This window comes from Euprymna scolopes, chromosome 45 (genome assembly GCF_053919585.1).
Source record: "Euprymna scolopes isolate OS-2025 chromosome 45, ASM5391958v1, whole genome shotgun sequence".
In the NCBI taxonomy this organism is placed as follows: domain Eukaryota; kingdom Metazoa; phylum Mollusca; class Cephalopoda; order Sepiida; family Sepiolidae; genus Euprymna; species Euprymna scolopes.
In genome coordinates, this window is record NC_136526.1 from 45,701,301 (window position 1) to 45,716,300 (window position 15,000).

The window sequence follows — 15,000 nt, forward strand, 5'->3', positions numbered from 1 at the left end:
ATGAAAAGAATATGCTGTTGTCCTAGTCCTACTTATTACTTATGAAAACAACTGCAGCAGCAGCAGCGAATGTTTTTTACAAGTAGCCGCTTTAGATTTGGTAGCATCTTTTAGTCAATCACCGGCCTAAAAAAACATTGCATCACCATATTTATCGCGTAATATAAAAGCCAAACACTAACGTTCTCTTTCAGTTGCTATCACGGACATGACGCACGTGAAAACGGTAAATAAAGTAGCCTCGGCCACTCAGCCGAGTGTATGTGGCACACACAACGAGATACAATCAGGAGCTACTCTGTGTGCATATGTATATAAAGAGGATATATTAGTGTTGGGACGATTAATTGAAATCAGAATCGGAAAAATCGGAAAATCTGGGGGTATCAGAATCGGAAAAATTGATGCCTATTTTCCGATGCCAAAAACGATTCTTTTAATTGTCTTTTTTTATTTGGTTTTGTTTAAAATAAAATCTTCCATTGCTGCTAATAATGATAAAATACTAAATATTTATTGATTTTAAAATACCAGTAAAGCTGAAATCAATAGATCATCCTCCACAACTGTTTTTTTTGTTTTTTTTTACATTTACGAAAATAGCTGCATATTTATCATGTGTTTGTACGAAAATCGGAGGAAATAACAATTTCATAGTTAAATTTATAAAGAATCGGAATTGGTAATTGTATTGGAATCGGGAATTTAGCACGGAATCGGTAATTGTATTGGAATCGGGAATTTAACACAGAATCGGTAATTGTGTCGGAATCGGGAATTTAGCATGGAGTCAGTAATTGTATTGGAATCGGGAATTTAGCACGGAATCGGTAATTGTGTCGGAATCGGGAATTTAGCATGGAATCCGTAATTGAGCACGGAATCGGGAATTTAGCATGGAATCGGTAATTGTGTCGGAGTCGGGAATTTAACACGGAATCGGTGATTGTTTCGGAATCGTGAATTTAGCACGGAATCGGTAATCGTGTTGGAATTGTGAATTTAGCACGGAATCAGTAATTGTATTAGAATCGGGAAAAATATTGGAATCGTCCCATCACTAGTATAAATACATATTAGCCCATGTTATAGTCAGCTGGAAAGCATCCACACGGTATTGTGTTCCACGGAGTAGAGATCTCGCTTTGTTAATGATATTTTCATTTAGCTTTATGTGCAGAGAGTGCGGCGAATTGTTAATGGCTGTAATAACTAGGGAAGTATTTGTTACAAAAGTTTTCAGGGGAGACTTACCGAAACATATCGGTAAGGCAGAAATGGTTAAGCAGCGTCCCTTAAGTGAAAAAAAAGGGAGTAGCCTAGTGGTAGAAGCCCTTTTCTCTTCCCTGCAACCTCTTTCCCACAGAAGAGACGTTGCGAGCCTGCATTTGCTTCATCGTCATTTTCTTGGTAAGTGCTCGTCTGAGCTCCCGTCTATGGTCCCCTCTCGCCAAACATTCACGAGAAGCATTTGTCTGGCTGAAAATCTGTCAATAATTTCCCCCACTCTTTATCCGGGCCTAAACCTAGACGGAGATTCCATGAACAAAGTTTCTTTCTTAGAACTGCACACTTCCATTTACCTGCTATCCAGCTGACTACAATATGGCCGTCTTCAAGTCCAATGTAAACAAGTTCTTGATGAGCCGTTCCCCTTAAGTAATCCAATTTATCAAATTCACACTTCTAACGATTACTATGATATTGTCCCTTTGACTACTGTACACTCGTTAACCTTTATCCTCGGGTGGCCTCTGGGCCTTTATAAGCGGTGATTCCCTTGTAAAAAAAAAGAAAGGTAGGCAAAAAGTCTTCACTCACCAGATATTGAATAGAATGTATTACTCTGTCAAATAAAAAAAAGAATTTAAAAAAAAATATTTGGCACTTCTAAATAGCAACAGTACTTAATCTTAGAACGCTTTTCGCTATTGTGTTGATATAGGATTGTGTGAGGAGAGAGATACTTTCTAGTGCGGTAGAATGATCCAACCATTTTTTAAGTGATTTTGGCAACGGATCTGATGGTTTTCAATTTCAGGTCAGGAGTGAAGGTCGGTCCCAGAAGTTTGTCAAGGTAGAGTGCTTATTTCTTTTTTTTTTTTTTACAAGGTAGTCACCACTTATCAAGGCCCGGAAGCTACTCGGGGATAAGGGTTATTGCGTGTACAGTACGTTAGTATTGGAGATTTGATAAATTGTCTTACTTAAGGGAGCGGTTTATCAGGATTTTGTTTATGTTAGATTTGAAAACACCCAGGTTGTAGTCAGGTGGGAAACAGGCAAACGGAACAGAGTTCCACAGGCGTGCAGTTCTAAGAAAGAAGCTTTGTTCATGGAATCTACATTTTGGTTTTAGCATAGATAAAGAGTTGGAAAAATTTTTGACAGTGGTTTCAGCTAGATGGGTGTTTATTGTGAAAGATTGGCGGGGGGACAGATTGGAGCTCAGACGAGCACTTGCCATGGAAGTAAGGATAAAAAAAGACAGGCTCGCAACGTCTCTCCTGTGGGAGAGAGGTTGCAGTGAAGAGAAAAGGGCATCCCCACTAAGCCACTAAGCCACGAAGCCTATTTTGTACTCTGGGTGCTTCCTCAAACGGGAGGCACTCATTTAAATTGGGGCCAAATGAAGATTTGAACGTTCATGATGAACAGATGGACCTTTGGCTTTGGACGCATTAAAACTAAATAGCCAATTTTTAGTTTGAAAATGAACTTGTTTCTTTTTTTACAAAAAATATTTAATACAAAAACAGCAGAGTGTATTTGTCGTGCCTTAGTTTCCTGTATCTTAGTATCACATGAATTGAGAATCAGTAGAAGCAATTGTTGTACATTTGTCGTGCCTAAATTGGAAAAAAAAAAGGTTCCAAATAATTTTTCGTACAAGGACATTGTATTCGTTTGGGGAATAATTTCTTAGCGTTTTTATATTTTCTTCTTTTTTTTTTTTACAACATTTTATTTTTGAATGAAGGCCATTGAACATCATTTTGTGATCGCAGTTCATTTTATCAGCCAATTTACGACATGTTTTGTGCCCATCCTCCTTCAAAAATGCTTTGAGTCGCGTTCAGAAGGCCTTCGGGTGCGGAGCTTGTCGTTGACGTCAAAATCGCCATTCTTGAACGTAGCAAACCATTTCCGACCTGCAGACTCACTGGTGACATCTTCTCTGTATAGCGCGCAAATGTCACGGTCTGATTCAGCCGTTTTTTGGCCTCGAGGAAAAGTGAAGGAGAGCAAATTTCGTAAATGCTGACTTTTACGTCCTTTTCTATTTCTTAGCTTACAAACGTAATAAAATATTAAACTGCAAACACTTGTACCTCCCCGACGTAACTACCCCCGACAAACCCGACAAGCTACTAAGTCTCATCCCTTTACAGTAGAGATCCCTAGGTGCAAGAAAGCCTTTTACTCCAATAGTTTCTTCCCCAGAACTGCGGGTCTTTGGAACTAACTCCCTTCCGGGATTCTGCTTTCCCAACTGTACTGATATGCAGAAGTTCAAGTGTAATGTGAACAAACATCTTTCTACTCATCTCCCTTCATAATGACCCCGCTAATTAAGTCCCTGATAGTAGTCCCCTGCTTCAAAGTGGCACTGTGCCTTGTTTGGGGTGAAAATTGAATTAAAAAAAAAAATAAAAATTAGCCAAAAAGACGATTAGGACCGTTTTACTTATTTTTTAAAATTTATTTTTTTACAAATAGAATATTATGCATTTTGTCGAAAAACAAAAAGTTTATAACGAGAAAAAAGGACAATATAAAAACACTACGAACTTTTTTATTTTTACATAAGAGGCACCACTTATCAAGGTCTAAAGGCCACTCGAAGATAGGCGTTAAAGTGTGTACAGTAGTCAAAAGGAACAATATCGTACTAATCGCTAGAAGTGTAAATTTGGTAAATTGGATTACTTAAGGGGAATGGTTCATCAAGAACTTGTTTACATTGGACTTGAAGACGGTCATATTGTATTCGGCCAGAAAGCAGGAAAACGGAATCATTCAAAGCTGGTGACGTTACCACTGTAACAACGTGACACGCATATAAACTGGTTAAAAATTAAAAATAAACTAAGCTGGATGCACCAAATGTTTTGGGATTATTTTTCAATTTTGACTCCTTAAAAACGATTGTTACTGACTAAAGACCCATAAAAAAACGGCCTATGAAAAAGAAAAAAAAAAAACAATAATTTGAGGCTTCTAGCGCCATTCTGCGATTTTTAGTTACGGAGGGGATAGTTTTAGAATATGGAAACAGACAGACAGACATATGATCTTTTATATATTAGATTACTCCGCCTCCCTATATATATATATATATATATATATATATATATATATATGTGTGTGTGTGTGTGTATTAGATACATACATATAGATATGTATTAGACTACACCTGTGAGATGGTTTATATCATCTATTATACTACAGAACCTGGTCCTGGATATGACCTTAAACTATATCCGATGGTGAGGCCCCAGCTTGCAGGCCTTAGGGAGTGTGGAGCCACACTTAAATTGCCATTGCTTCCAGGTCCACTCTGATCCGAAGTAGTAGTACCTGTTAGGGTCCCAACTATAGGTTAAATAGAATACGACTTAAAAAAACAAATATACTATATTAAAAAATCGTTCTTCAAAACCACCAGATTCGACATTAGATAACCTGAAAAGGGTTGATATGCCGTAAAACAAAACAACCAAACCAAACCAAACTACAGAACCTCATACCCGAATCGAGAATTGAAAGAGAGTCTATTAGTAAAACATGGTATCGCAAACTGAATTGGCCTTTAAACCATAGCACAACAGTACATTTTTTTTATTTTACAAAGGAGTCACCACTTATCAAGGTCCAGAGCCGACTCGAGGACAAGGGTTAAAGAGTGTACAGTAGTAATCGTTAATAGTGGAAATATGGTAAATTGGATTACTTAAAGGGAATGGCTCATCAAGAACTTGTTTACATTGGACTTGAAAACGGCCATATTGTATTCAGCTGGAAAGCAGGGAAACGGAAGAGAGTTTCACAGGCGCGCAGTTCTAAGAAATAAGCGTTGTTCATGGAATCTCTGTTTCACAGACAAAGAGCAGGGGAAATTATTAATAGCGCTAGACGAGAGTTTCTATATTGGGATCATAGATTGGAGCTCAGACGAGCACTTGCCATGAAAATAACCAGAGGCAGGTTGGCAACGCCTCCTCTTATTTCCCAACCTCAATGATAATGTCGAAACAGAAAGAATCCTCGTTGCTGAATGATCTCATATAATATCTGTCGAGTGATCCACAATTTGGCTGACTTTACTTTATATACTAAATGATCGCTTCATATTGTTTTTACATAGGCATCACCACTTATCAAGGCAAAGAGGCCACTCGAGGACAAGAATTAAAGAGTGTACGGTAGAAATTGGGCAATATAGTAATCGTTGGTAATGGAAATTCGGTAAATTTGTTAACTTATATGGAACGGCTCATCAAAAACTTGTTTACGTTAGACTTGAAGGCAACCATATTGTAGTCAGCTGGAAAGCAAGAAAACGGAAGGCAATTCCATGCGCGTGCAGTTCTAAGAAAGATTCGGGTCAAATTCTGCAAGAGTACCATTCTTTTTAATTTCGTCTTTTTTTTTTTTTTCAATTTTTGGAGTGGATTATCGGCGACTACAAACTAACAAATTTAACCAAAATGCAAAAATTCAATAAAATGTTTTTAAGAGGTGCTCAGTTTCTAATACAAAGTCCTAGTAAATCGATCCCTCTTATTGGAAACACGAAATCAAATTATTGCCTTATGTTTATGAGAGGTTCTTTTCGATTTTTTTTGTTTGGAGGTGGGGGGGGGCGAGATTGCCCCCCCCCTTAACCCCCCTTCTAAATTCCACAAATTTTTTTTTTCCTTTTACTTTCTTTCCTGTTAGTACAGGCTTAAGTTACAAACCATAAAAATAAAAATTTGAAATAAAACCCTTTCATATATTTTTAGAACGACGTTTAAAGATTGGTGTTTGCTGCAGACTTGAAATAATTAATCTGATGAATATTCAACATTTTTTCTTTTTTTTTTTTTTTTTGTGTGTGTGTGTGTGTGTGTGTATTCGTTCAATCCTTCCATGTTATCTTCTTGTTATAAAGAAGCTGAACTTGGATCGATGACGCTGTTATCTGATAAAACAGTGAGACGATCACGACACGACTACCCGTCAGTATTTAATCTAGTGTTAGAAACAGCAAAAAAAAAAAAAAATTTCAGTTCATATTATGCTTGTACTAGCAAGTCGCCCGGCGTTGCCTACTCGTAAAATCCGTTTAAATATGATATTTTAATTCTTTCTTTTTTTTTTTTACACGGTGGTCACCACTTATCAAGGCCCGGAAGCAACTCAGGGATCAGGGTTATCGCAAGTACAGTACGTTAGTGTGGATATTTAATGAAGTGTTTACTTAAGGGGGCGGTTCATTAGGAATTTGTTAACGTTGGACTTGAAGACATCCAGGTTGTAGTCAGGTGGGAAGCAGGCAGACGTTTTGATTTAGGTACAGATAAAGAGTGGGGAAAATTCATGCAAATTTCGTATTTATTATTACTAGCGGCACCTGTGGAAATTCCACAGGGGATTGATTCATATGCAATATATTGACGTTGCCATTCTGTAGCTATTAAGCCTAAATGGAGATGCTCTGATATTATTGTAGCTCTTTTGTTAAAACTGCAAAAGTATTTACTCAAGCTAGCAGGGAGGCCCGGCCTAGCCAAGTCGTAAAATACGCTTAAATATGATATTTTCATTCTTAAATATTATTATTATGTTCTATTGATTTTTATATATCATAACTTTAGCTCCTTAGCTATAATCGAAATCGAAACCAAAACTTATGAAGAATTCTTGATAAAATCATTTAAAAAAAAAATACATTATTGGAGTGCCATCAGCTATAATCGAAACCGAAACAAAATCTTATGAGGAATTCTTAGTAAAATTATTTATAAAAAAATTAAATGATTTGATTTCCATCAGCTATAATCGAAACCGAAACCAAAATCTTATGAGGAATTCTTACTAAGATTATTTACAAAAAAAAAATAAATGACTTCAGTGCCCTCAGCTATAATCGAAACCGAAACTTATGAAGTAATCTTGGTAAAATTATTTATTGCAAGAAATTAAACGAACCGGATGTAAGCATGACATAGAAAATAACACACACGCTACCGTATTAATATATAGATACTAGCGGGGGTACCATGCGTTGCTCGGGTGTGTGTAGATAGCGTAGATATGAATCCCCACGAGTGCGTAAAAAAGTGGTAGTAGAAAGGGAATCAAAACAACAGTAAGCAGCCCGGGTGAAGAGTGGTAGTACCTATTTACTATGCCTCCCCACGAGACAAAGTTAGACACCAGGGTCGTTTTTTAACGTGGAGAAAAGGTACAAAAAATAAAAATTATCTCAGTTGTGAAGGATTTCTCCTCCACCGAAAGAGAACAAGAAATAGAAGTGCAGCATCTGAAGAACAGATGGTATTTATTTGCTCCCCCACTGAGCAAATTAGGCACAAGGCCGATTTTTAATGTGAGGAGTGAAGGGAGGGGGAAGGGAAAAAGGGGACCAGCTCCCGAGAGGTGGGAAATGGGAGCTGGTTAAAGGTCAGGCATGTGGGGTTGCCCCCACATCTGGTCTTTGCTAGTCATAGCTAGTCATAGCTTGCAGCATCTGCCGGAACAGATACTACACTTTGATCTTGTCGCCCGGGCCGCACAGGGCGGGGGCAAGTGATCTAAGATGAGGTAGCTCCAGCATCTGAAGAACAGATACTACACTTTGATCTTGACCAAAGGGTAAATATATATATATATATATATATATATATATATATAAGGTCTTTACTGATGCCTCCATAGCGCAACCGGAAGTTGAGAGCGTTGAAATTAAGCGTAGTCAATCCCACGCAGATGATGGCTTGCGAAAATGTCAACTCAAAAACCGACCCCTCCTTGTAAAAAAAAGGGCGAATTGGGGGTGAACGAATGAATGTTTTGGGTCAATTTTTCGATATTTATTGTTTGACGGATCGAGCTTCTAAAATGATACCGAACTCATTAGGATTGGTTGCGTGTGGCGAAAGTTTTTGGCAAACACACACACACACACACACACACACACACATCTTACCATTCATCCATCTCTCTCTCTCTCTCTCTCTCTCTCTCTCTAATATATATATATATATATATATATATATATATATATATATATATATAACCAATTCTCTATCGATTATTATATTGAATACAATATATTCTACTGACCGCTCTAAGTGGTCAGGTCGTAAAATTCTTCAATCTTATATGTTAATATATGCAGATCGCGTATTTATTATTATAAAGCCAATACTCTATTTATTATTATATTGTACCCAATATATAGTAGTGATTTTATTGTTACAGGAAAAAGGCTGCCTCCATGTAAATAAGAAGATTAGATAAGTAAAAATGAGATTAGGATAAGCCGAGACTCGAACCTTGTAAGCAAGGTCCAGAATTATCCATATAAAAGCCAAGTACGTCCAATGTTAACAAATTCCTAATGAACCGACCCCTTAAGTAAACACTTCATCAAATCTCCACACTAACGTAATGTACTTGCAATAACCTTTATCCCTGAGTACGTCCAAGGATGGAATACTGTTGCCATATCTGGGCAGGAGTTGCTAAAAACAGCCTATCCTGCCTTGACAGAGTACAAAATAGACTTTGTGGCTTAGTGGGGGATGCCCTTTTCTCTACCCTGCAACCTCTCTCCCACAGAAGAGACGTTGCGAGCCTATCCTTGTTTTATCGTTATTTCCATGGCAGGTGCTCGTCTGAACTCCAATCTCTGGTCCCCCCCTGGCAAATCTTTCACGAAAAACACCCGTCTAGCCGAATCCACTGTCAAAAGTTCCCCCCACTCTTTATCTGTGCCTAAATCAAAACGTGGATTCCATGAACAAAGCTTCTTTCTTAGAACTGCACGCCTGTGGAACTCTGTTCCGTCTGCCTGCTTCCCACCGGACTACAACTTGGATGTCTTCAAGTCCAATCTTAACAAATTCCTAATGAACCGCCCCCTTAAATAAACACTTCATCAAATCTCCACACTAACGTAATGTACTTGCAATAACCTTTATCCCTGAGTGGCTTCCGGGCCTTGATAAGTGGTGATCACTGTGTAAAAAAAAAAGAAAACAAATAGAATGTTAGAAATCGGAATATAAAAATGTCTATTGTTAAATTCTATTAGAAATAGTTAGTGTTTATATCGTAAAAAGAATTGATTATTCATTCTTTAATAAAACTGAGTATTAAAAATGTCAGCTAGAAAGAACGAACAATACAAATTAAAAATACATTGTTAAAAAGTAGGTTAGAGTATATGTTGAGAATTCTTTTGTTGTCAAAAGCGTGTTGGAAAAACGTGTGCATAGCCACGTGACTTGGTCACGTTTGGGAAACACACTTCTGACGTCATAGCAAAAGACGGGATTCTGAATATAGGAGCTAGAGTTCGTCAGATGAGTAGAGTTGCAGAGTCGGAGTTGAAGAGTTGAGAGCAGTTGAGTTGGGTTGAGTTGGAGTCAGTTCTTTGAAAGCGGAAGGGAGAACGCTTAAACTATTCAGATCCCAAATGTGAATTTCTGACGTCATCATCATTCAGACCGATTCTCCATATAGTTCTATAGGTTCGAATTTCAGAGTCAGACTGCTAGTCAGTCAGAGAGAGAGAGAGTTGAGAGTCAGTCAGTTGACAGTCAGTGGTCAGCTGACCCTTTGGAAGCGAAGGGTAGAAGATTAACCATGTAGATCTCAAATGTGAATTTCTGACGTCATCATAATTCGACCGGTCCAATGAATAAAGAATCATCAATTGTGTTTTTTGTAAAACTGTTGTCATGTGTCATCTTTCAACAACCAAAAGGTAATGTGTTAATCATTTGTAATGAACATTGTGCAACTCTTACAAGATTATGTATCTCTCCCCCTCCTCTGTGTTAGGAACTTGTATACATCTCTAGTCAGTATATATATATATATGAAGTCCCAAGCATCCCAGAACTGTAAATGTCTCCCTCTCATCATCATCGTCATTCGTCTATTACATGGCCTCAATATGAACCCACGCGCCATATATCTTTAATATGAAATCCCCACTATACAACACTAATATTATTCTTATTCTAGAGATTTTTATATTTTAGCTTCATAATTTGTAGACTATACATATGACATTTTTAAAGCCGCCCTATCACTTCAGCAGCAATTTATTCATTTAAGATTTTATCAAATATTTATAGTACTTCCTAGGTTATCTAATTATAGAGTTTTATTACTAATATCAGCATAATCGCGTTGACACACCAGTTCTCGTCAGATCACCGAAGTTAAGCAACGTTGAGTCTGATTAGTACCAGATGGGTGACCATTTGGGAATATCTAGGCGCTGTATGTGCTCTCCGCCTATCTAATTATAGATTTTTATTATAAGATTATGTATCTGCCCCTCCTCTGTGTTAAGAACTAGTATACATCTCTAGTCAGTATTTATATGAAGTCCCCAAGAAATATCAGAACTGTATAGATGTCTTCTCTCCATCCTCATCATCGAGATATATGTCCCCATCACATCTCTTTAATATGAAACCCACTATTCAACATTATAAGTTAAAAAAACAAAATTGACTTGGGTGCCATAAGCTCGAATTGAAAACAAAAAAAAATATTTATTCATTATTCTATTGACCACGTCTATACGCATATAAAAATTTCCAGAATAAATGTATATTTGCGTATGCGTAAGATGGCACGTTTACTGAACTTACGCTTGCCAAGTTCCATTTTTCTTTCAATTTGTACCCCTTAGCAGCTATTTTGATCGGCTAGAAACAAACTCGAATTTGTCTCACAGAACCAAATCTCCTATATATCAACTTTCAATCTTGTAGACCAAAATTGAACGATGAGTTTGGTACAGACACACAAATAGTCATTCATATATATATATATATATATATATATATATACTAGCAAACCGCTTGCCCAGTCGTAAAATACGTATAAATACAATTTAATTCATGCATATTTCTTCTTCTTCTTCTTCTTCTTCTTCTTCTTCTTCTTCTTATTCTTATTATTATTATTATTATTATAGAGCCAATTCTTTTTTGATTATTATCCAATATATAGTAATTATTCCAAAAGTTAAAAAAAAAATATGTGTTGCTTACCAACCATCAGAATCGAACCCCGGACGTTTAGCTCTCCAGGTTCGGTCGTAATTACCGTCTAAGCTACTGAGACATGGATACGAGCGGTTAAAAATAAAGCGACTTTGAGCTGTGAATGCTTGATTTCGTGCGCAGAAACAAAAAACATCAGCTGCAATGCTTTATTCGACTTACCCGGCCAAGATCAACTTTTTTGTTTTCAATTTTGACCCCTAACAAGGAATTTTTGCGGGGCCAAAACCAAATCGAAAATATTGTACAGGTAAAACTAGCCTAAATATCAAGTTTCATCTTCGTAGACTAAATATTCAAAGAGGAGTTTGGTAGAGACTTTTTCAGACACACCGACAAGGTCACTTATATATATATATATATATATATATATATATATATATATATATATATATATATATACACACACACATATATACCATATGAAAGTATGATATGTTATGAAAATGAAGGGTTGTAAAGAGATAGCTTCGAATTTGGGGGTATCAAAACAAAGCAAAATATGGTATGCATATATATATATCCTATGAAAGAGAAAGATGAAGATCACTATAACAATATAAACACAATATATATATATATATATATATATATAAACTCGCTATAACAATATAAATGCAACATATATATAATATATATTTGTAATCATCGACATACAGTCCTGTTTCGTTGTATCACAACTCATCAGTGCCGCTAGACTAGCATCTCTCCCAAGCCAAGGATTGAACCTAGAACCGTCGTGTTGACAGTCGGCAGTTCTCCCACTTGACCATGGAATCGACGCCCGTAAATAACTCGTCGGAATGTCTATTTAAATAGACACACACGCACGCGCGCACACACGCACACACACACACATATATATATATATACTTTAAGTATTTACTTCAAAAGTGCTCAATACGTAGGTACAGCTAATTAATACTTTATAAAATATATATGGCGATTAATTTTATTATACCATATTTCTTCAAACTGAAACATAACTATCGAAGTATAATTACGCAGATAGATATGAAAAGTCTTTTTTAAAGTTTGCGCCAATTTTCATTTTATGGAGGCCAGGCGCGATCGCAGACCCCACAAGTTTAATATACCATCCCAATTTAAGTTAAAACATACTTATCAAAGTATTCTTATGTACATCTATATCAAAAACATTTGTAAACGGTTTTTTTTTTTAATTTTTTATTTCCACACTTTTTGGACCAGGCGCGAACGCAGATCCCACAATTTTAATGAACCACCGTTCTGCCTGATCATACTTACCCATTCCTGTGTCTCGATACATCTTCTATCATTATATGTAATCAGTTTTTAAAATAGTCAACCATATAGGAGCCTATTTGTGACCAGACACACACACACACACCGACATTCAGCTTTATATTATATATATATATATATAGTATAAAATCATAGCACATTTGAGCCATTTGTAGCTATAAAAGGTTCATTTTCATAAATAAATGCTTTTAGGCATTATTATTATTAGACTCGATTAGTGTTCAGGAGAGATGGAGAAAAAATTAAGCTAAATTTAAAAGTCTGATTTTCCTATAAAATTATTTTTACGAACTTTTGGGGCATTTTTTCTTTTTCCTTCATCATTTGTATGTGTGTGTTTTTCTTTCTATTTGAAAGCGGTTTTACAGATTCTGCGATGATTATAACGTTCTTCTTTCTTTCTGTTTTTTTTTTTCATGTCACTGAATCGTCCGTGTACTCTGGTAATCCTGGAATGGTCTTATTAAACAACACCAACGCTTCAACCTATGTCGGAACATCCACTTCGCATATGAACTAAATTTCGTTCCATCCGTGTGAACAGGTTTTGTCAGTAGTTCCACGTCTCTAAGATGGAACACAGTGTTGAAATGCAGTCCGGCCCCGGAACGGCCGGAAACCAACCAGCAAAAGACGACACGGAAACGGAAGTGCGAGTTCCCGCCAAGATTGATCTCAAATCAGTTTTGGCGGGATTTTCGTCGTCCGCAAAATCGAAAGCGGCGACTCCTTTTAACGACGTCGCATCGTCGTCGCGTGTGGCGACGGCGGTGTCGACACCAGCAACGGCAACAGCACAACAGACTTCACCTCTAGCAACACCAGCAACAGGTCCTTTGTCTATAACAACATCGCAAGCGCTACCATCACTATCGTCGCCATCATCATCGTCAACAACAGTAACAATACAAACTACAGATACTACTAATACTACTACTACTTCTACAGTAGCTGATCCAGCAACCTTTGCGTCGCTTTCTAGTTCACAAAATGGAGACAAAAAGGGGACGGAAACTATCGAGGAAACGACGAAAGCAGAAGTGGAAGAGGAGCCGTTCGTTATGACGCCTGCATACGAGCGCCTCGCTCGCCTGCTTGCCCGTAAGCGCGAAGCCGCAGCCGCTGCTAGTGCTTCCGTTGTGGCTTCTGGATCGGGAGAAGTCACGGCCGAGGTGGAAAACGAGGCGTTGCCTCAACAGTCGCACTGGTCGAAGCTGCGAACCACTGTTCAGATTGCTAGTGTGGTGAAGCAACGCTCGAAACGACGGTACAATCACCACCGACAAGATTCATTCCTGCGGAAATTCTCAACACGCCATAACACTAACATTGACCAGGACTCGGACAGCGAGGACAACGAGGCCGTCACGCAGGAACTCGAGAAGGAGGTGGAGCAGAAACGGCTCTACCGTTATGTGATAAGTCCCGAGGGTACATTTATGATGTATTGGCTGCTCGTGCTCACGTTGGCTGTGCTCTACAACGTGTGGACCTGCATCGCGCGCGAGGCATTCCGGGAAATCCAGCAAGAATATACAAACTTTTGGATTTCCTTTGACGTGATCTGTGACGTAATCTACCTGGGTGATATACTCGTGCAGTTTCGAACCGGATACCTTGAGCAAGGTCTCCTTGTATACGACTCGAAAAAGCTCGCCAAGAACTATATGACTTCCGGCGATTTTAAATTAGACGTCGCTTGTCTATTGCCCCTCGACTTCATCCAATTGGCCATCGGGTGGCACCCGATTCTCCGATTTCCGCGTTTTCTGAAAATCTATCGGACCTTCAGGTGCATGTACATGTTGGAATCAAGAACGCCTTACCCGAATTTGTTCCGGGTGGCCAATCTTACTCACATCCTTTTTCTCGGGGCGCACTGGTTTGCTGCTTTCTTTTATCTTATCTCCGAGGCGGAGAACTTTGTCGGGGCGTGGACGTACCCGAAACCCGTCGGCGAATTCGCTGGAGTTACTCGGAAGTACCTTTACTCGTTGTTCTGGTCAACTTTGACGTTAACTACAATTGGAGATTTACCGCCGCCGACCACAAACTGGGAGTAAGTACATTGTTATTGTTTTTTATTTATTTTTTTATTTGTTTGTTATTTATTTTTTATTTGTTTCAGATTTTTTTTATTTCATGTTATTATTGTTGTTGTTATTAATATCATTAAGACTTCAAATTTTTTCTAAACGGTGTATCTGAGTATATTATTTTTCATTACATATATATATATATACATGTATGCATATATATATAGATCTCTCTATATATACATCCATATATATGTATATATATATATACATCTATATATATAATATATATATATGCATCCATATATATATATATATATAATATATATATATATGCATCCATATATATATATACATATATATACATCCATATATAT

General features: G+C 37.5%; 1 protein-coding gene across 9 annotated transcripts in view; it reads left to right on the forward strand.

Annotated features, from left to right (window-relative positions):
* The window catches only part of LOC145269516 (uncharacterized), a 962,295-nt gene that overhangs the window by 385,421 nt on the left and 561,874 nt on the right, over positions 1-15,000 (forward strand). For all 9 annotated transcript variants that reach the window (XR_013865075.1, XM_080125267.1, XM_080125266.1 and 6 more), the window contains one exon: positions 13,132-14,646. Coding sequence is in view for 8 of the 9 variants with exons in the window: in XM_080125267.1 (XP_079981393.1) it covers positions 13,160-14,646 (1,487 nt within the window). In the remaining variant the exon portion in view is untranslated. The remainder of the gene's footprint in view (positions 1-13,131; positions 14,647-15,000) is intronic.